This window comes from Amblyomma americanum, chromosome 3 (assembly GCF_052857255.1).
Source record: "Amblyomma americanum isolate KBUSLIRL-KWMA chromosome 3, ASM5285725v1, whole genome shotgun sequence".
Taxonomy (NCBI): Eukaryota; Metazoa; Arthropoda; class Arachnida; order Ixodida; family Ixodidae; genus Amblyomma; species Amblyomma americanum.
The window spans coordinates 226,821,356-226,844,343 of NC_135499.1; the positions used below are offsets into that span (position 1 = coordinate 226,821,356).

The following is a 22,988-nucleotide window of genomic DNA, read 5'->3' on the forward strand; positions in this document are numbered from 1 at the left end:
ATGCTGATGTGGACAACGCCGTGTTTGCATGGTTTTTGGACAGACGAGCACAAAACGTGCCCATAAGTGGCGCGATTTTGCGGCAGAAAGCCATAGATTTTGCTTGCATCCTGGGCCACGACGACTTCAAAGCGAGTAACGGCTGGCTAAAAGGATTTAAAAGCCGGCACGGTGTCGTCGGAAAAGTGGTATCTGGCGGGTCTGCTTCCGCATACAGCGATGCTGCTGCCTCGTGGGTGGCCGAGAAGCTTCCCGGCATTTTCAGCCGCTATGAAGCTGCCGACATTTATAATGCTGATGAGCCGCACGTTGTCGCTGAAAGGAGAAGACTGCCGCGGTGAAAAGCAAAGTAAACTCCGCGTGACAGTTTTGCTTTGCGCCAACACTGATGGCAGCGACAAGTGAATCCCATTGGTCATTGGCCGCAATGCCCGGCCCAGATGTTTTAAAGGAACAAGGCGGATGCCAGTAAAATATGTGGCAAACTCCAAAGCTTGGATGTCGCGGGCAATTTTTTCCGACTGGCTGAAAGAGCTCAACCAAGATGTCAAGCGACAAGTTCGCAGCATTTGTTTGCTGCTTGACAACTGCTCCGCGCACCATGTGGAAGGCCTACAGCTTTCGAATGTCGAGCTGCCGTATTTTTCACCTAACTGCACTTCTCTGGTACAACCCCGTAGACAAAGGGGTTATTAACAGCTTTAAATGCTGTTACCGCTGTCGATTGATTCAAAAGATGCTCCTGGATATCTGCCTTGAATGGCCGACGAAAGTGGATATCTACCAAGCAATCGAAATGCTTGCTGCGTCGTGGCAAGAGGTCGGATCACAAGTGATCGCCAATTGCTTCGCCAAGGCTCAGGTAAATAAGGCCATTCAAGCTACAGTCAGTGAAGACGAACCTTCAAGCCCACCCGAGGTCGCTGAAGCGTGGGATGAACTACGCATGAACGGTGGGGGTGCCCGACGGTGTCGAGCTGTGAGACTTTTTGTTCGTGGACAACGGCGCTGTGGCTACGGAAGAGATGACTGATGCGGCACTTGTGGAAACCGTTAAAGATAGCCTTGAAGGTGACGGTTTCAGAGCCTGATACGTTTTGTGCTGTGCCCACCGCGAGGGAACTGATGGACGTTCTACGCCGTTTCGTCGGCTCGCTGGACGATGAAGCAGCCCTGGATGCCTTAGTTTCCTTGGAGCGCCGAGTAGTGGCTTCGATCGGGCAAAAACAGCAAACAAAAATTACGCAGTTTTTTTTCTATTAAATAAATTCTTTGAATGGCGAATTCACTCGACTTGATATCTGTTGCATTTTTATTTCGTTTTGGCATGATCGTTACCAGTCTTAACCCAAAACTGCATGTAACGAAAACCTGGATATAACGAAAAATTGCGAACTTTTTTCAATTTCGTTATATCCAGGTTTGGCTGTATCACAGCGGATGACCTTATGCAGAAGTTGACGGAAACATTCGCGTCCTTTTCCCTGAGCAGGATTGTGCAGCTCTCGATGGATGGCCCGAATGTCGACTGGAGTCTTTTCAACAAGTTGCTGCAGCACATGAAGAATGACGTTCAAGTTCAGTGCTTGGATATTGGCTCATGTGGCTTGCACACAGTGCATAATGCTTACAAAGCAGGAATGCACGCGACGAGCTTATTCTCACTGTTCCATGATGCGCCAGCCTGCCGTGAAGGTTGTGTTGAAAAAACAGGGAGCAAGCTGCTTCCTTTCGTGCCCCACCGTTGGGTCGAGAACGTGCGAGTACTGGAGAGAGCCCTGGCTATGTGGGAGCATTTGAGGCACTACACCGAAGCAGTGAGCAACTATAGGCTACCCTTGCCGAAATGTAGAGTGTATGAGAACGTCGGTGTTTTTCTAAAGGACCAGCTTGCACTTGTGAAACTGAACTTTTCTCTAAACGTTGCAATGGTTGTGCAGCCTTTCTTAACTGTTTTTCAGAGTGATTCTCCAGAGCTTGAAACTGTCTTGAGGAGCCTCTTTGCAAGGTTCGCGAAGCGCTCTGTATTGACAGAAGCCACGAGCATCACGAAACTGCTGCGAATTATCTTCATGATACTGCCAATTACACGTCACTTGAGAAGGTGGACATAGGATGTGTGGCTGAGAAGATCTTAAAGAGCGGAAAAGCGAGTACCAAGGGTGTTTTTGGGTTTAGGGGCGAGTGTCGGAAGTTCATTGTGGACATGATCCTGAAAATCATGGAGAGAAGTCCTCTTAGGTACCCTCTGGTTTGATGGTTATCATGTTTCGACCCCTGAAAGATGTCGAAGACAGAAATGTGCCTTGGGAAGCTGAAAGTTGTTCTTAACTGTTTAATTGACAGCAGGCTTCTTTTTGAGCACAAGAGAGATATTGTGCGTGCACGGTACATTCAGTTCTGCCAAGAAAAACTGCATGAACTCCAAAACTGAAAAAGAAACCATGAACGCCTTGACGTTCTCTTCGTGCACTTTTTGAAGCATGACCCAGTGTTCTCGATGTTATGGGAAGTACTGAAGGCCCTTCTCTTGCTTAGCCATGAACAGGCTTCAGTAGAAAGAGGTTTCAGTGTAAACAAGCATATCACTGTCGAAAATATGGCAGAGCTCTCGTATATCTCGCAACGAGTCATCTGTGAGGCCGTGAAAACCCGCGATGGGCTGCTTGGCGTTCCATTGTGGAAAGAACTGAAGTCATCAGTGCGCCAGGGCAGGCATAGGTACGCGTTATACATGGACGAACAGAAGAAGCAAGCTGTAGCGCAGCAGGTAACCTTGGAAGAGAAAAGAACTCGAGCTAGAGCTACAGAGCATGCAAGAGAAGAAGACAAGGCTCGAAAAAACTCTTAAGTGCTTGCAGGAGTCAGCGGATCGCTTTTCGGAAGACGCCGAAGTAAAAAATGACCTGACTTGTCAAGGCCAACAGTTTCTGTCGAACAGCCAAAGAAGAAGAAGCGGAGATAACAGCTCTTGAAGGAGAAATTAACGCGAAAATAGGGCTCCTTTCCTAAGTCATGTGAGGAAATAAAATTACGCTAACACTCCTTGAAATGTCCTTGAATTTTCACCCAAATATTGTGTACGAACCCTGCATTTGAGGGAATGACACAGTTACGGATGCTCCACCCCTGTAGCCTTCCCTTCATTACCAAGAAAGCCTATCACCGAGTTACAGTGGCTAGAGGGGCAGGTGTGCTCATCGGCCATGCACTGTGGCGCGCCACCTCTTCGTGATGCCGGTGGGTGGCATGCACATCTGGAGAGGCCTGCAGCTGACGGCTTGCATATGAGTTATCCGCCTTCTGTAGCCTATAAAAAGCTGCAAAGTCCTGCGTGCTCTTTGCACTACGCTGTTTTTTTTTTTGTTTTTGGCCAGGAGGAGAATTGCATTGGTGTAACAAGTTTTGTGCATTCTGTTTTCTCCACCCAGGGCAATGCTGAGGTGTTTACAATGTGCGTGTCCCAGCTGAGCTTGCCACAGCAGGAGGCCCTGCAAAAGGCCCTTGGTGGGTGCTGATGCCCTGCCCCGTATTTATTGGACTGCCCGTGCCTGTGTAGGCAGAGTGCTTTGTGAATAGGATGATTTTGTACATTTGCCCGTGGAATACTTCCTGTGTGATATAAGTGCAGGCCTGTTACCAAGGAGGCCCACCTGCTTGTTTTTGCATGGTGGACGAGAATAAAAGTGTGAAACCAAGACTGCGCTTTAGTCACCTTGTGTGTTCGGCAACGTGGCACCTTTAGTGTACCGTGTTCCCGCCCACTGCCAGTGCGCATGCGCTGATTGCCACTGATGTAGCAGGCGTGCATAATGCTGCAGGGTGCCTGGGGCCTTCTAGCACCTGCAAGGTGGCCTACGCATGCACACTGACAGTGCGTGGGCTCCCAGTACTCCGGTAACAGTAACATGGTGCACAGTGTGCTAAATGTGTCTCTTAGATGCCTTTGGAGGGGGTAGCAGACAAATTTTGTTCCGTGCATCTTATGTGTGCAAGACTTTTTACTCAACACAAGGAACATGTTTCACAATTCACTCACGAGTGGAATGAAAATCTACTGTTGGACACAAAGAAATGACTAGCAATTCTGGGAGCTTTCACCACCTTGTGGAATCCCGAAATGATTTTGGTCATATATTAAAGCAGCTAAACAGTAGCGGTGGTCTCCGAGTATTCAAGTCAAATTTAAAAGCTGTGTGTGCACCCTGAAATTTTAAATTTTCAGAAATTGTTGCTCGCAACTGATTAGGGCAACACCTTGCTAAGTGTTCTTAATGTCCCACCCCATAACATTAGTGCAAGCAGTCTGGGCATGCCCCAGTGACAAGCGCGGAACGGGGCATGGCGGGGTCTTTCTTTTTTGGCCCATCGGCGTGTATGAGTTGAGGGGAGAAGCATCGTTTTAATCACGGATATCTTTGAGGTTAATGAAGCTGGCTTAAAAATTTTTCGTTGCGATGACAAGTGATGAAATACAGATCGATTGTGTACTTTTCGTAACCTCAGTAAATATAATTTCCTGATCCCTTTATTGGTAATGCAAAGGAATATGGTAATGGTATCTCTAGGCAGCATAGCATTATATAACTAGTTATCCTGCTTCTAAGTGTCTGTTGTGTCTGTGACGGCATTGAACCTCGTTGAAAAAACAATGTGGTTACTACACAATTCAATGCCGAAGAACCTGTCATGTAACGCCTGCTGAAGTTTGACACTATCTGATACCTTGTTAGTGTCGGATCTAAAACATACTGATGTTCATTTCAAGGTCATAAACTGCACATCTGGTGTCTTCCACCAGGAACCGAAAAAAGATTTGATCACTATCATGATGGCCTAACTAAAGAAATACCCAGGTGTCTGTCGATGTGCTTTCTCTTCCATGTGGATGTTTTTCAAAAACCACACTGTAGCAACAAGTTAACATCAGACGGCGCACAGCAGTTGGCTACAGTGTTGCAGACTTTGTGCTAAAATTGAACGAGCCAGTGCACACTATGCTACCAAATGTGCGGTAGTACACCCATCTTTCAAGTTGCTGGCAAACGCAGCTTCAACTTCACGGAAGTGTACCGGATGCCAAGACCTAAACTGGCTAGACCAACAAGTGCTTGCACCCACTTTTATTAATTTGCACTATGCATGTGCAGCTGTAACAATCTGGCAGGTGTGCAGCATCGTTTGTAGTCTGCAAAAGTCCACAACTTTGTTGGCCATAACATCAACTTCATTGTTACAAAATATAATTGATATGAGCCAAATGGCTCACCTCACCTTGCTTTTGATGATTAAAGCTGCAAGAAGAGGCAGCACAGACTACTGAGTACTGTGCACTGACCTTCTGGGGGAAAGTACTGGACTGATGCCATACTCCGTCCGGAACAACTGGTTTTTGACTCTGACAAGTGCAAATGATGAAGGTTTGCATCACATTTCAAATGAAGTGAGACTAGCAGCAATGCACAGATGGCACACAACTCTGATTAATGAACATTTTATGACTGTCAGCTGATTTCACATTGAGCGGTCACATTTCATGCTATGGCCGAAACTTGTGCATAGTCTTTCTAACTTTATTCAAAATCACCATCTTTGGACCTCTCTTCCTCGTATATCACACCACACTGGCATTGCATGGCAATGCTGCACTACACTGCAGATAGACCTGAAGTCTCTCAATGCTAGTTTCAGTGGCAAGAGTGGACCGTGCATAAATGGCACATGTTTACACCTGGCCTGCTGCTGTGCCGTGCCTTTTGCTCTCGGGAGCACGCAGTGAAGAGCTTGGAGAGGTGTGTGCTTGTCATGCCACACACTGGAGGTTTCTCACAGCAGGCCCTCTGTGAAGCACATTTCCAGTTCTGCTACGAGTGCTTTTGGAAAACAAGGTTCTGTCTATATTGCAGCCTGTGCCTGCCTTGTTTGCGCCGCAATCACCGGTGTGTACTGCTCTTTCTTTCTCATGATCTGACCTGCAAAAGAGAAGTGTTTTGGCTTGGTTCAACTAGTGGCAGCAGAGAACATGCTTTAACTACTCCTTGCAATTGAATACTACTAAGAAGGGAACTCTGGGCTGTGGGGGGAGGGAGCACAAATGACCAACCACACCACTCTTCTTCCAATACTGGTCTAGTTGTCTTGATTCTTTTTGCAGTCAAAATTGGACAGGTTTTTTTTTTGGCAGTAAGAGACCAATGCCCAGTGGGCAAAGGGTTTAATATATTTATTCTGATCACAGGCAGCAATCCGCTGTTTCTAGTGCTATGTGCAAATGCTTGTAAGAGAACATCTGAAATATAAGGCTAGCTATCTGTCTTGACCGATCCTACTAATCGGACTATAGGCTGGTCTAGTGGTTAAAAAAATGCATTCAGATGTTAATGTAATTTTTTGTTGCACAATTTACAAAACTCAAGTAAAAAAGAAGCGCAGCATGGAATAAGATTTCTCACTGTACAGCAGGTGCTATGTGAAGGACGTTATGGTGTATAATTTACAACATTAGCTGTTGGCGTGACACAAATCGTTATGTAGACCAGGAAAATGAGAGCATGCCAGCTGGCAGTTGACTGCAAGTGAGTATTTTGGTGTGCTATGCACTAGATCTGCTGGGACAGACTTCCGAAGTGGGCAAAGGTACCATGGTAGTCGTGACTTGTTGCCGATTTTGCGTATGCCCTTACCATTATGTCAGTGGAAGCCAAAGCCATGAAGTTATGATGAGTGTTCTGCCTGTAAATATACATGTTCTGGTATTTAGTGAGGAAAACTTATTTTCCAATATATGCAGATATGTGACTGCCACTATATTTCAGCTTGGCTACATAGTACCAGTGATGTAATGAGTACAAGGCCACACAATTCTGCACATGGTGGTAGTGGTTCAAAGTCTTCGGCTAATTTTGGAGAAGCCAGTCTATATGGGCCTCCTCACTGAATTCAGCTTTCATCATCACCATCAACCTGACTACACCCACTGCAGGACAAAGGCCTCTCCCATATCTCTCCAATTAACCCTGTCTTATGCCAGCCGCAGCCACCTTATCCCCACAAACTTCTTGGTCTCATCCGCCCGCCTGACTTTTTGCTGCCTCCTGCTACACTTATCGGCAAGCCACGGGTAACCTTGGCGCCAGAACAGAGGTAGAATATAGTGCCGAACCTGAACGAACTTTGGTGACGCTTTCAGCTTGCCCCCTGATGCCTATGTGCTACGCTACTGCTGGAGCAACACGTGTGTCAACAACAGCACCTTCTCAGTCCCATAGTGGAAGAAGTCAGTATGCGGCGTGGAGCCTCTGTCCTCCAGCCCATTGGAGCAGGCGCGGTTTTTGTGACTTGTGAGTAAAGTGAGACCGCCACGCGTATTGCGTAATCTATGCACCCACTGGCAACTGGTTGCGTGCGGAGCCATGGCACCATCCTTCGGCGCGGCACGTAACATACTGTAAACAGTGAGGGCGGCAGCTTAAGGTAGTGGTGTTGGACATTGCACTTTGCCGCCCGAGTGACACTGCGGTTGTGTTTAGCCGAGACTAGAGCTTACGAGGTTCAGTCTCTAGAATGTGCTGCACTGGTACAGCGAAGCATTTCACATGCTTGCATCTACTCTCAACCATGAGAGGAATTACATTTATTTTCTACAGTACTGACAGCTTTTTCTCTCTCGTATCCAATGGTCGCCAGCAGCCCACACAAAATCAAATGCACAGCTTCTGCATTTACAGAACCTGCTTTTAACCATAACAGAACAATGTCTTGGGTCATAGACACAGGTGTTGTAATCTACTGCTGCACGTGGCTCGGCGAGCAATTCATGCACGAGTTTTCTCTTGCATTCCTTGTTCTTGGCTAGCTGCTTTCTATTAAATAAAGTTTGTGGCGAATGACTTTGTGTTCTCTCAAAACAAACGTGCACCTTCTATTATTTATTACTACCCTGCAGCTAAAGCACAAAAGGAAAACGCATGGCTCGCTCCGAAACCTAATAAAAAATATAAGTTTATGCCAGGTAATGCAATTTTCACTTTCATTTCAACCCCCCCTTTTTTTTTTACTTTTTTCCTAAATAGCATGCATTAGATCACAAGTTTCAAATTTGATTTCGGGCATGTTGGTCCATTCTGATTGAAGAAGTACAAAGGTGCAAAAGATGGCAAGTAAAGGACACACAAGAGGACAGCACCCATCTTTCGTGCATGTGTACTTTACTTGTCTTGGTCTATTCTTTTTTTTTTTTTTTTGCATGCCGCAGTGCTGTGCAGAGCATAAAAATCAAGTTTCTGCTAATCCATCGCATACCATGGAAATGTGTCCTCACCTGTGGCTGTCTGGCCTCTTCTCTTTGCAATATTTGGTTCTTTTGCTCGTCACTAAACTTGAGCACAGCCGCAATGACCTTGGACAGTGTCTGCAAGATACAAATACAACACATAGGCACGAAGTAAGAAATACATGTGTGTATACGCTTGCACAAGGCTGGGATAACTTTCGCTAAGCAAGGACAAAAAAAAAAAAAAACCGATCCACTCCTCGATGCAGTGAGAACTGTCCTCCAAGCAGGAAATTCTAGCTGCACAGTACTGGCAATGTGATAAGCAGAGGAGTGCACATCGCAGACTCACCACTGTCTCTTTCCCCATCATGTACTCAAAGAGGATATTCCGCAAGTACTGAAAGGCAAAATGTTCCAGTGAAGTAAAGCCTTTGTCCCCTAACTAAGGCCTGCCGTCCATTGTCGATACTGCGACATACCTCGTACTCTGTGGGCTCTGGAAGCTGCACAGGGTTTTTGCCAGTATGGTTAGCGGCATTGTTGTTTTGCTGGGCACGCAAGATGCTGCGCAGGTCGTTGATTTCGTCCCTGTGCACAAAGTTCCACACAATTTTTGCTTCCTCTGACCACTGCTCTATATCTCTTTGAAAGTCACACTGTACTCCTATAATGATGTTCAATGCCAGAGTTTTTAATGCAACCTCCCCTCACATAATATCCTGTGCGGTGGGTACAGAGGAGGGGAGGGGGGGGGGGGGGGGGGGGGGGGGGGGGGGGTGGGAGTGAGTGAGAATATACAATAATGGAAAGTTATTTTCCTTATCAGCTTCATTATGCTCTAATTTACTAAGTTACTGCTCGCCAATGATGTGACCTGATCATGTAAAAGAGGAGCTGCACTAAATTTTTTACATGTATGTGAAAGGACTTAATCTAGCCTAGACCCCGCTTGTGACATACAGCAAATTATGTATACATTGGTGAGAATACCAGTACCAGTGGCCTAAAGGAAACAATAACTAGTTATCTGCGTTAGCAATGTATGTGAATAGGTGAGTTGGTTGGTTCATTTCGGCAGCATAATGCAATGCAATCAGGTGCTGCTACAACATGAAAAACACCCAAAGAGCACATTGCTTACCTGTACCGGCCAAGGGTCAGCTGGAGAGCTTCTATTCGCTCGTCAGCTGGGCACCTCGCGAGGACCCCACTCTTCCTGCAGACATGGAGAAGAAAACTTGAGTCCAGGGACAGTTCCCCACATTAACACTAGTCCACTAGCGTGCCCTGAATGTCATAATTTGTGGAGTGTAAGAAGTGCCACACTAGAAAAATATGAGCTTCACCAAGCTCAATACAACACGCAAGTTGATGCTGGTAAGCACATTTGAATAAGTAAAGGGCGCCAGTAAGTGACCAGTCCTGCCTAAGGCCCCACTACAATCCTCCAGCTTTTATACAAATTTGTGGCCTGGCAGTGCACTGCTAGAAGAATTGTGCGCTGCAAAAACTCTGACACTTCCTTATCCACCCGCACCCTTGGGACAAAGGGCTTGTCCAGCAGGGCTGTTAGACCAGTGCAAGTGTGCAATGACTGTGCTTTTAGGAGCATGCAGGAGGTAGGCCTACAAGGCTGCATGTACAACAGCTAATATGTTTCTTCCCTCAAGCCCAGCGACATTAAGTCTTGTACGGGGGAAGCAGCCATGAAGCAAGGGCCGCTGAGGGAAACTCCTGTCATTGCGTGGGCTGTGCAGCAGCAGAATCCCAGGTAGTCCACAATCCGCAGTTCACGCCGCTCGTAAGGCCAGCTAATGTGGAGCCTGAAGTCCCTGTTAAACCGCCTGCACAGGTCCACTGGCTTGAGGGTGATAAATTGAAGAAAAGCAATGACATATCCCTCGTTCTTCACGGAAAGATTTCATGTCAACAGATACAAACTGTGGACTGTGGTCAAATACAATCTCTAGAGGGTAGCCTTCACGAAAAAACAGCTCACGGAGAAAATTCTTGACAGTTGCAGTTGTGCTGGTCGTGAAGGACACCTCTGGCCACCTGCTGTGGTTTTCAACAAATGTGACTGCGAAGCGGCTGTCAGTAGGGGCTTGGTCTCCGTCCCACAATGTCAACGGCAACCTTTTCCAAGGCTAGTCTTGCAATGGAGCAATGGAGCTGCAACTGGACGAGCCGACTTGTCGCATCACTGACATACAATGCATGCCCTTGCAAGTTGTTCGACATGCTTGTTCATTCGCGACTGCCAGTACAGATTCTGGGTTGCGATTCATTCGCCATGTCCATGAGGTGTCGTCACAAACTTTCACGAATGGCTTTTCGGTCATCCCGGTACAGTACGTCCTGCAGAATGGACACCTTCGCGTGCAGAAGGTAGTACGACATAAAATGCGGCAGAGATTTCTTGTCAGGCCATGCTGTCGATGTAAACTGCATGGCCTGCGTAACGGTCGCATCATTGACAGTTGCCTCTTTCAGCTCGTGTAGGTTAACAGCAGGAGACAGCAGGCAGACTAAATCGTCTCCACTACTGTGTCGGTTTCACTGGATACAGTACATGATGTGGGCGGCAAAGGAAGGCACGAGAGCACATCCACCACAGAGTTGTCTTTGAGTTTGCAATACTCAATAGAACAGTTATTTAGCAGACAAAAAAAAAGGGAAACAACCACATGCTGCATGTGGTTGTTTTTCTTCTACTATACTAATGCTATAATAATGCTTTTATTGACAATAACGAAAACTGGATACATGTTCAGGCCTGCCAAAGCCATTGTTGGCTTGAGTGGCAGAACCTGGCGGCAGCGATAAAATAATTATGCCATTAATATTCCATTGATCAAAGCCACAAATAAATAAAATCGAAGCATTCCCCTATGCTCCTGTTGTAACACAACAGGCGGGCTTTACCTGCAAGGGTTCGAGTCCCACCATCATCGCCAAAATATGTTGTATTGTTCCAAAAACGCAGAACACAGTGTCCAACAAGCAAGGCGTTCTATATTTCTTCCTCTCCATGTGTATGCACGCGACTTCTATTTCTTCTATAACATGGGTGGCGACCCTGCACCCCACCATTTTAGCTCCATTAAACCTTACAATCAAAGATTTTTTTCCATATTTGCTCTTTTTGCCCTAGCATTGTAACAGTATGCAACTATAAAGCACAATACTGGCTGGTCACACTGAAAGCAGAGTCCTTCAATGCTTCACTGCTGAAAGCAACTGCGTGGAATGCAAACCAGGCTGTGATTGAGAAGTGGCTGTCTGAACCTGCAGACACTGTGGCATGGCTCCAGGGGCCCTCAATTTGCAGTTTACATTACAGAACAGGCACCTTTGTACTGATATCACGATATACTACATACATGGGCTAAATGATGACTCTGAGAGTACCATTTTGTACAGTACAAAGTCGGTGCCACATCTGTTCCTACACAACACATTAGCACCTTTTGCACCCATGATTCAAGGGTTATTATTATTCGCACCATGATGCCCATGCAAATGCTCAGCCGACTGTCTCATGTTGAACTCAATGTCGGGCCCACTACAAGTGTGCTGTCCACTCACCTCATCTGGCCATGCATCGTCCCACCCACTGTTCTGCGCACCTGCATGTGGTCCTGCCTCCTCATCACTTTTGTCCGCCTGACCTGCTCAGAAAATACAGCCATAGTTAGTCCACTTTTAAAAGTCGTGCTCATACTGCAAGTTATATGTTTCTCTATGAATGGCCACAGTAGATGCAAGCACTCAATGGCAAGAAGCTAACTCTATGGGCAGCAGGAAAGTAATGACTGTTTCTTGATGTAAAGCTGTGAAAGATTACCACCAGTGCCTGCATACCTTGGAGTACCACACCGCGTCTAAGAGAGCCCAAGTATATACATATTCGACATACCTTTCGCCAGGCCTGTCATTATTTAACCGCCTCACTACCTTCAAGTTCCATACTGAGAATTTCGATGCAGACACAAACAAAAAGAGGTTGCAGAAAAAGCTTAATGGTCAAATAACAGGATTAGCCAGCTGCCAAAGATATCCCTTTGATATTACCTAGCTCAGGGATCAAAACAATTCACTGTTCCTGAACATATTTGTCACCATTGGCTGATGGCAATGAATAAGTAGCTTCCATTCTGCAACTGAAATTTTAACCAGTGTTATCACATCCGTGAACATCAGCCGAAATAGGAATCTGATGTGAACCACGAAAAGGATAAACAACGACTGTATACATAACCTGTCACTACTTGCCATTACAAGCAAAAAAAAAACTTTCGAGTAAACGATCGGAACAATAGAAAGAAGCACTTGGCAAGACATGTTCTAAGTGAGTCAGAATTAAGGAGACAATATGATAGGCTTTGCCATAAGCTGCCACATTGTTACTGCAGTTTGTCGTTATTCTTAAAGAACAGGGATGAGACAGTTTCATGCTCGTTGAATAGCTCAGGCATTGTAAATGGAGCAAGAAAAGAAGTATCTTAAAGTTTTCTTATTTTTGCCATCTTTCGTGCTTTTCACACACTAGTTACAAAGTGGTTGCTAATATTGTTTCTCGACCTTGTGATTCTCTAGAAGCCAGGTAGTAACTAAATATGAGCAAAATGCATGCACTTAAAAACGTTTCAGCCTCCACAAGTGCAGCTACACTTATAAAATTAAATAACACATATTAGGTGACAAGACCAGCACAAGCAGCAAGATGTCTTGCATTAATGTAAATCACCTGGAGTTGTCAAAAACAAGCACTGAAGTCATGATGTGGTCACTTTTGCTGCACAACAAAGTAACTTTTCCAAATGGAAACAGAAATGAGTGGCATTTGCACAAAGAAGAAAGCTAACCTGATGTTTCGCAGTCAGATGCCTGGTGCTGCCGCCTGTCATTATGTGGATGAGCAGCCTCCTGTCAGAAATAATAAACAGCAAATTTGTAGTGCCATACCCAGTGTACAAAACAACAGTCCTGCCAGACTAGCCCTCAATGAGGTGTCCCTACATCCCTCTACATCAGCTTCAAAACAAACAACAAAGATCATTGGTGCTAGTCCAATGTGTTTAGTGGAACCTTCCACAGTGGTGCATGTTTCCAGCTATGACATTCACATAAAAGAGAAAGCTCTTTCTAGCTGCACTGCCACGGTGGATATCGACTAATTACTATTCCTTTGTCGCTGCAGCCCCCGCTTACAAAGCTCTGCATTTTGTTACAACAACCTGTCTGCTCTACGGATCTCTGTTTCCTCAAACCAAACAGCTGCATAAGCATTTCCAATCCCCAAAGCCAGTTCAGTAGTTCACTGACGAAACTTAACTGTTTTCGTGCTGCTGGCAAGCTGTTCTTGAAGAGTCTGCAGCTGTTGTTCATAATGCTTGGCACGTGCCTCAGCTTCGGACTGAAACAAAAGGGTATGAGTCTCACATGACTGGTGTCGGAAAGCAGCCTGCACGATCTCCAACACTACCAAGTACAGCAGCAACACCCATAAGCTTGCAGTGGGCACTGCACCCACCAGCTGCTTTCGAAGATCACTTTCGACTTGCTGGAGAGACTCTTCCAGTTTCTTGATACGACCTTGCTGTCTCTGCTCAGCCCCTGATAGGAGCTGCTTCTGGAAGAAAAAGTGTAACAAAGAGGGCAATGAGTAACCATCAGGCCAGCCTGTGAGTGTCTACTTTCCGTTAAGACCATAGGCAAATTTGGGAAGACAGGGGCACCATATCAAGGCTAAAGTGACTAATCAAATAAAGTAAAGCTGTCTGGAACACCTCACGACTTCAGTTTCACATGCAGGTGTTGTGAGGATATCTATTGTTTTACTGTTTACATTTGCCAAGAGACAGGAAGAGGGCAGAGTGGGTCGCGGAACAAACACGAGTTAATGGCATCCTAGTCTAACTCAAGAGGAAGAAATGGGCTTGGGCAGGCATTTAATGTGAAGGCAAGATAACCGCTTGTCCTTAAGGGTAATGGACTGGATTCCAAGAGAAGGCAAGCGCAGCAGGGGGTGGCAGTAAGTTAGGTGGGAGGATGAGATTAAGAAGTTTGCGGGGATAACGTGGCCACAGCTGGTTCAAGACAGGGTTAATTGGAGAAATATAGGAGAGGCCTTTGTCCTGCAGTGGGTATAGCCAGGCTGATGATAATGATGTTTTAGACAAAGTTCAATAAATAACAAAAGAAAAAATCACCACCGATCAATGCGATTTATATGTAGGTATGTATGTTAGCATTAGAGTTCGCCCGCAGTTTGTGTCTCCTGCACTCAGCTTCAGCTGTTAGTCGACATGCCTGTCATCTTTGCTCTCTGCTTGTTGCTTCTGACATTCTGCCTCCACATCTGCAGCAGCCCGCTCCCTTCTAAGACTCTAAAGCTGAGCTTGCCGTGCTTGGCGAGCTTCTGCATCGCTGACCAAAGGGGCAGAATCCATCACTGGTTCCCTCCCTGTCGGTGCCGGTTTAAACTGGTATTATTCAATGGACACAAGTCCAATGGCTTCAGAGACAGGAGAAGAACTCAGCACAGACCTAGCCACTTCAAAATGTGAAGAAGTGGGCGCCACCGCTGACATGATATACAGTATGTATGTTTCTCACCCTTGGCCACAGCATCTCCTCGTCTGCGCGCGATTCCTTCCACCAATTCCGATTGACCCCTCTCTTCCATTCCACTCTCGCCACCATCCTTTGCACATTTCATTTCGCTGCCTCAACCTGACACTACCAACAGATTGTGCGAAGATGGCAGCAGTAATGCTAACATATATATAAGAAAAGAGGAAGCATTATCCTAAAATACCTGCTTGTAACAAAGGTTGCCAAAAGAAATATGCATTAAAACTGCTCTGAAAAGCTTAATGCTTGGTATAATAATGATGAAAAATAATTAAGAACATTACCTCATGCAGAAGGGCAGTGAGTTTTGCCTTCAGTTGTGCCACAACAGCTGTATGTCGCTCCTCATTGCCAGTCTTGTGGAATGTCTCTGCCTGCAACAATCCCTGTCCTGTGCAGGTAACCTCTGGCTCTACATCATCTTGCCGCCTTTCCTGCATCTGTCTTTCTTCACAAACAAGTTGTGCTTTTTTCTGGAAGCCCTCATGGTTGCCCCCTGGTGTGGACACCCGAGACTGGTCTTCTTCTGACAACAGTCTCACTTCTTCGGTCCCATTTTCAAGACCCTTGAAGCAATCTAGAAGAGCACTGCGTTCTTGTTGTATTTCAGACTTCAATGCCTGATTCTCTTGAGTCAAAACAAACTCTTTTTGCCTGCTTTCTTGGAGCTTCATAAACTTAGCTTGAAGTTCTTCCTCAAGGACCTGAGCCTCAAGGCGCAGCTTGCAAACTTCAGATTGCCTTTCTCCTGAGGACTGCATGTACATGTTGACCTGCTCTCTCAGGTTTTCACACTCCCGCTGAAGCGCAGTCTTGGTTCGCTCTTCTCCCTTTCTGATCTTGTCTACAAGCTGGGATTCCCTTTGTTTCGCTTTCCTGAGATCTGAAAACACTGTCTTTAGTATGTTACGAAGGCCACTGGCCTCAGAAACCAGAGAGTCCATCGCAGGGTCAGAAGGCTGGCTGACTTCTGCATTCTGCCCGCTTTCCTCACCCTTGCTGCCACTGTCTGGCATGTAAACCTCAGGCTCCTCTTCTTCTTGCAACAACCCCACTTCCTCAGTGTCCTCTTCAAGGCTCCTGAAGCAATTCAGGAGAGCACTCTGCTCTTCTTCCATTTCAGACTTCAACCCTCGAATCTCTTGTATCAATTGAAACTCTCTCTGCCGGCTTTCCTCCAGCTGCAATAGGACGGCCTGCAGTTCGCTGCGGAGCTTCTTGCACTCTGTACTCAGTCTAGCAATCTCTGAATGCCTCTCTTCTGCCAGGATCCTCAACTCTTCGCCATTCTTTTGAAGAACGCCGCACTTCTGAGAAAGAGCACTTAGCTCCTCTTGTGCATGAAGTTTTAATGCTTGCACCTCATTTGTCAACTCTGTTTCCCTCTTCCTGCTTTCATCAATGCAAGATGAACTTTTCTGCAGTTTTCTGTGAAGTTTCTCAGCCTCGGAGGTGACTCTGGTGATCTCAGCCTCCTTCTCTTCCAAAAGAAGCCTGGTTTCCTTTACCTCTTTTTCCAAATTTTCCTGCATCTTCAGAAGTGTGCACTGGTCTTGTTCCTTTTGCAATTTCAGTGAATTCAGTTTCTGCATAACTTGGGATTCTCTTTGCCTGCTTTCCTCCAGTTGTGACGAGCTGTCCTGCAGTTGAGAGCGTAGGTCCCCAATTTCAGTGTTTAGTCTGGAAATTTCTGAATGCCTCTGTTCTGACAGTAGCTTGGCTTCTTCCACATCATGTTCAAAAGCGTTGCACTGATCTCGAAGCACATTCTTGTCTTCTTCCATTTGTGCTTTCAAGCACTCCATCTCCTGCATCAATGCAGATTCCCTCTGCCTGCTTTCGTCAATCTTAGTAGAGTTAGTTTGTAGTTCTGTTTGGAGAATCTCGACCTCAGAATGCAGCTCGGCAACTTCAGACTGCTTCTGTACTGACAGCACCTCGACATTGTCTTTAAGGGCCTTGCACTCCTCCAGATGTGCACTTCGGACTTGCTCTGCTTGCAATTTTAGGGAATTCATCTCTTCCATAAGCTCGGATTCCCTTTGTTTGGATTCCCTGAGCTCTGACAAGGCTGACTCCAGCTGATTACGAAGGCCGCTAACCTCACAAGTCAGAGAGGCCACCTCTGACTTCTTCTCTTCGGAAAGCTGGCCTATTTCTTCAACCTGCCTTTCCAGGGCCTTGCAGCGTTCTGGAAGTGTGGTTTGGTCTTGTTCCCTCTGTGATTTCAACAAATTCACCTCATGCATCAATTGAGATTCTGTTTGCCTACTCTCTTCAAGCTGGAACAAGTTTGTCTGCACTTCCTTGCGGAGCACACCAAGCTCACCAGTCAGTTTGGCCACCTCAGACTGCCTCTCCGCTGCCAGCTGGCTGGCTTCATTGGCCGCCTTCTGTAGAGATCTGCATTGTTCAAGGAGTGTACTTTGGTCTTGCTCGGTCTGTGATTTAGACAACTGCATCTCGTGGGCCAGCTGTGATTCCCTTCGTCTACTCTCTTCAAGCTGGGCTGCATTCACCTGCAAATCCTTCCGAAGGCTCTCAGCCTCAGAAGTCACTTTGGCCAGTTCCAACTGCCTTTCTTCAGCCAGTCGCCTGGCCTCACCTACCTCCTCCTCCAAGGCCCTGCATCGCTCCAGAAGTGCACTGCTGTCTTGTGCTATCTGGGATTTTAACAACTGCATTTCTTCAGTCAGCTGCGATTCTCTCTGTATGCTTTCTCCAAGACTAGCCAAGTTTGTCTCCATTTCCTTTTGAAGGTGCTCTACCACAGAAGCCAATCTGATTACCTCAGACTGTCTCTCTTCTGCTAACTGTTTAGCTTTGTCAGCCTCATTCTCTAGAACTGCACATCGCTGAAGAAGTTCATTTTCGTCTTGCACTCTCTGGGATTTAAACAAATTCACCTCTTGTAGCAGCTGCGATTCTCTCTGTCTGCTTTCTTCTAGCTGGGCTATGTTTGTTTGCAATTCCTTCTGGAGGTTTGCAGCCTCAGAAGCCAGTCTGGCCACCTCAGATAGCTTTTCCTCCGCCAGCATCTTCATTTCTTCACTGCTCTTTTCAAGGTGGTCGCACTGCTGTTGATGTGTGCTCTGCTCTTGTTCCAACTGTGATTTCAGGCATTCCACCTCTTGCATCAGGTGAGATTCCCTTTGCTTGGACTCTCTCTGCTGTGATATGTTTGCCTCCAGGTCCTCCCGGAGGTCCTCAACTTCAGAAGTTAGCCTGAGCACTTCACTTTGTCGTCCCTCCACAACTACCCTCTGATCCTCAATACTCCTCTCCAAGCACTCGCATCGCTCCAGAAGTGCACTTTGGTCTACGATTTGCGACTTCAAGAGCTGCACCTCTTGTGTGAGCTGGAGTTCATTTTGCCTGCTTTCCTCAAGTTGAGATGATGTCACCTGAAGCTCTTTGCGGAGGTCTTCTGCTTCTGAGGTCAGCTTAGCAACCACAGACTGCCTTTCTTGTTCTGATTTTTTGCCTTCCTCAAGGCTGCTCTCCAGGGCCCTGCATTTATCCAGAAGTTGAACCTGGCCTTGCTCTGTTTGCAATTTCAACAATGTTAGGTCCTGCTCCAGCTGTGACTCTCTTTTTCTGCTTTCTTCCAGATAAGATTTATTTATCTGCAGCTCTTTTCGAAGGTCTTCTGCCTCGCAGCTTGACCTGGAAACTTGTGCCTGTTTCTCTTCTGCAAGCAATCTGCTTTCTGCAGCGTTTTTCTCCAGGATTATATATTTTTCCAGTTGTACACTCAATTCCTGCTCTGTCTGTGACTTGAGCAAGTCAAGTTGTTGCATCAACTCCGTTTCCCTTTGCCCGCTCTCCTCCAACTGTGATAAACTCAACTGATGCTCCCGGCGAATGTCTTCAGCCTCGGAGGTCAGTTTGATTACCTCAGCCTCTTTTTCTTCTGCAAACCGCCTGATTTCTTCAATGTCCTTTTCCAGAGCCTCACATCGCTTTTGGAGTGCATTTTGGTCCTGCTCCGCTTGAGATTTCAACAACTGCACTTCCTGCGCCAGTTGACTTTCTCTTTGTCTGCTTTCTTCAAGAATGGTTATATGACTCCTCTCATACTCGGCACGCCTGTCTTGGATTCCCTTCAGTTCTTCACTGAAAGCCATTTTTTCCTGAAATGAAAGGAGCACGATATGCTTGGAAGCTTCATCATCTTTTGCACAAAAGCCCAAGACAAACAGACTGAACCATAACACAATTTTCCCCCATCGAATACATGCAAGCTTAATGGGGAGGTGGCATAGCAAAGTTCAACTTCAACGACAACATCGGTGCAATGCAAGGGGAAAGATCTGACATGCGGTAAAGATACTTTTAATGGCAATGCTGGACATGACAATGCCCTAGCCACAGAAAATTGCATAATAAGAGATGGCTGGCAGTCTTGATGCCATACGTAGCATAGAAGAGTTCTTGCACAGCTCCCGCCCTCACCGTGCCATCATTTTCCATGTGACACTCACAGTATTACAGGACGTACTACGTCTACTGCTATCGACAAAGGTGGCACTCTCAAGGTTAGGGTTCCTTGCAACATAAATACCGCTGAAAATATAATATTGGAGAGCTGCCACCGTAGTTCAGTTGGTAGAGCACCGAATGTAAAATTCGGAGATCATGAGTTCAGATCCCAACAGTGGCACGTGGTTGTTTTTTCTTGTCCTTTCTAAGGAATTATCTTTCAGTGATCAAATAATTACACCATTAATTCCGACTCATCAACACCACAAATTAAAAAAATAGACTGTAACGTTCCCCTATGCTTCTTAGTTTCGGTGACCGTTGGCTTCCTTCATAGAACCAGATGGCTTAGGTATCATTAGGCCTACAGAATGTGAAAAATGAAAGACACAAGCACAAGTTGACTATAAGTGCCATGGTGCAAGTTTGTCCCAAGAGCTTCCATTCACTGTGTTTCTTTCCTCCATTGCAAGCTTTTTGTGTCACGTAAAATTTAGCACAACATGCAGCAAGCACCAGTTGGTAAGAAAAAATCTATTCCTTTGAAAGCTTCTCATGGCAACTTGGCCCATACTGTCCAGAATGTCGTGCACAAAAGGTTCCCTTCCTAAAACCTAGAGCCATGGGCGGTTTCAATATAATCCAATTACAGAGGCAAGGCACCCACTTCAAGCGAGTTCAGCCTCTCAAGAAAACTGCAGTGCCAGTGCTGATACACAATGAGAAGAGCGCTTTGCAACTCTGGCATATTCCATTTGATATCATTACTGGCAGTATTTCTACAGCTGGAAGCACAAACGTCATCATACAAAAGCCATCCCAGGAACATAAACTGGTTATATAGCGCTGCAGGATGTAAACACATCCTCAGGCACTTTGTACACTAACACTCTGCCTCTGTATAACCCTTACCTGCAGTGCCCGATCGAGCTGTGCCTGTAGGTCACGGAATGCATTCGTGTGCTCCTGCAGCTCTGCTCGTAGCCGGTCTGCCTCCTCAGTCAGCTGCAGCTGGACCTGCAGTCATCAAAAGCAGTTCCTTCATGACCACATTTCACCACCATACAACCATGAGGCACAGGATGTCCTTTCAAAGCAGCTTATGCTGCACTTGTAATAGGAACAGAGAAAGATACTAGGTACATCCTGTGACCAACTTTCAAACGAATTCGGCTAACTTGTCAAAACTGATTTCTCCATGGACTGAGCAGCAAGTACTCAGTGGAATAAGCAGCAAATATTGTTTCCAGCACCTGAACAATGTACAGTTTATAGCACTGTTCCAGACATGCACGTATACGAAAAAGACAACTCAACAGCAGAGTAAAGAGCTCACCTGCGCTGCCCGCTCTCGCTCTGCAGCAAGCTCAGCCTTCAGCAGCTGTACGCTCTGCTCCAGGTTGTTTTTGACCTAAGCACGAGAGATGCACAGTCATGGCAGAGCACAATGAGAGGTAGAGGGAAAAGTGCACACTGAGGCTATGGGATGAGATGATGCACGCACCGTTGCTCAGCTCAGTGGCTGATGTTGCCCAGACAAGTTTAGTTTGTAGATTACATCGAGGCAACAAGGAGAGTGAACAGGTACTGCACTCTCAAAGAACTCCTAATAACGAAACCCGTGTCCTGCATATATCAACTAGGACAGCATTCAGCTTGGCTTCTGCTTACCAGCTGATAGGATTCAATATCCCTCAGGAGGCCATCCCCCTGGCTCATGGCAGTGTCCTCTGCATCTTCCTGTTCTTCCGATTCCTCAGTGATGGACTTGAGCTCCGACAGCTTCTTGGCCACGCGACGTAGCTCATTTTCCTGCATGTGCGTATTGACAGCGCATGAACAAACAAAAGCCTTGGCAAACATCTATGAGCTTTGCAACAGACTGCTTGTGTTTGCAGACGAATCAGATTTCATTTTCCGGTTGTTCTATGCTCCTATTTATTATTCCTTTATATTATGAACAAATACAATAAAACCTTGTAAGTTCCAAGTAACTAGGACCGTGAAACGAAAATTGTAGGGGATGCTTATGCTCTGCCTTAAGGGTATGATGTGATAGCGTTAATGGATTAATGCCCTTATGTCCATATATGCCCATATAAGCATAATTCTCTACTTTATATTCATGGCTTCCTGGGAGTCTTCACACCACTTCTGCCGCAGTGGTGCAACAGTTAAGTGATGTGCCACTTTCCCGCAATGGCAGGTGCTGCCACTGGTGCGGCTCATGCGACCCAGGTTGCTTTTCCCGAGCAACCTCTCACGACCAATCATTAATATAACTACCACCTGCCACCATGGGGGGCAGTTTGCTCACAATCCGATCGGCAGGGTGTGGCGACACCACAAGGTCCCGTCACATAGCTGGCTCACTCACGTTGCTTCTCTGGGGAACTTTTGTGGATTTTTTGCCCATGATCAACGACACCGACGCCGACGCTGGCTTTCCTGCGACACGAGCTCCTTAATGCTACCGTGTTAATATTTGAACTAACTGTTTTTTTTTTTTAACCAAGCGCAGAAAAAAAATGGAACCAAGGCAAAAAATTTCTTTGAGGGAATGCGCCACCTTTATTGGACGAACTTTGCGATTACCATAGCACTTGCTGGCCAAAAGTATACTCCAACTATAAGTCGACCCCACTGATGTCCTGCATCTTTAATAAGTGTCCGTTTTGGTAGATACACCTCAGAATATCACAATTTCTCAATGCTGGCTGTTTTGTCATCCTCTCAGAACGCATTTAATTCTTTCTACACACAGATCTATCTGGCTTGTTAATTCATGGCATAATGCGTCATGTAGCTTCACATGAAGCCAGCAGAAGCCAGCAGAGCAGTGATGCCAATAGTATAACGCATTTCTGACTAAGCATTTATAGGCGCAAACACACAAGACAGCACTGAATAAATGACAGCTCGGTTGGTTCATATTAAGAACTACAACAGCAAAGGAAACACGGAAAAAATTGCACAAAATAGGCCTTGTGTTCCTTTTTTTCTTCCATGCCCTATCTCTTGCTAGTTATTTATTTTTCACGTTTCACTATTTTTGAACTACTGCTTCCATTATGCCGATCCAGAAAGACAATGCCTTCTGCAAAAATACATCGTGCACTATGTTGCCTGCTATGAAGCTACCAATGTATATTTCGTTGGTCACCATTATGTTTGAGTTATCCCCGGACACATTTTTGATCTTGCAGACGAAAACTTACATTCTTGCTTTAACTTATGAGTTGCATACTGTTTGTCAGTTGTTGATTTGAAGGTGTATCCACTACATCAATCAAGCTGGCTAAAGAAGCTTTCGGCTCATCTCCAAGCTTGAAATAATATCAAATGATTTCAATGTTTGCATTACCAGTCAGGTACCACCAGTACAAGCGCTATGTCGGACCCGGGTAAACCTGCTTAAGCTCTGAATGGCTCCAGTCTCTACAGTACGAGCAGTAAATTGGCCCAAGTTAAACCTATTTAAGCTCTGCCAGTACCGGTCTCCCCGGTACAAGTGCTAAACTGGACCTGGTTAAGCCTGTATGCACCCAGCATCAACTTGCTGCCTGTATAAAACCAGTTTTTTTCCTATAAA

General features: G+C 46.0%; 2 protein-coding genes and 1 pseudogene across 2 annotated transcripts in view; 2 read left to right on the forward strand and 1 right to left on the reverse strand.

The window, feature by feature from the left end:
• The window catches only part of Karybeta3 (karyopherin beta 3), a 58,514-nt gene extending 54,816 nt beyond the window's left edge, over positions 1 to 3,698 (forward strand). Inside the window, exon 20 of the mRNA XM_077660373.1 lies at positions 3,432 to 3,698. Coding sequence (XP_077516499.1) covers positions 3,432 to 3,518 — 87 coding nt within the window. The 3' untranslated portion in view covers positions 3,519 to 3,698. The remainder of the gene's footprint in view (positions 1 to 3,431) is intronic.
• LOC144126281 (uncharacterized) lies at positions 1,297 to 3,160 on the forward strand (annotated as a pseudogene).
• Positions 3,699 to 5,552: 1,854 nt separating the features above from the next.
• LOC144126279 (uncharacterized) overlaps positions 5,553 to 22,988 on the reverse strand; it is a 38,156-nt gene continuing 20,720 nt past the window's right edge. Inside the window, 14 exon segments of the mRNA XM_077660372.1 lie at positions 5,553 to 5,972; positions 8,321 to 8,410; positions 8,625 to 8,672; positions 8,755 to 8,863; positions 9,417 to 9,469; positions 9,471 to 9,491; positions 11,864 to 11,946; positions 13,144 to 13,204; positions 13,614 to 13,694; positions 13,812 to 13,910; positions 15,199 to 19,047; positions 20,309 to 20,413; positions 20,733 to 20,807; positions 21,068 to 21,208. Coding sequence (XP_077516498.1) covers positions 5,961 to 5,972; positions 8,321 to 8,410; positions 8,625 to 8,672; positions 8,755 to 8,863; positions 9,417 to 9,469; positions 9,471 to 9,491; positions 11,864 to 11,946; positions 13,144 to 13,204; positions 13,614 to 13,694; positions 13,812 to 13,910; positions 15,199 to 19,047; positions 20,309 to 20,413; positions 20,733 to 20,807; positions 21,068 to 21,208 — 4,827 coding nt within the window. The 3' untranslated portion in view covers positions 5,553 to 5,960.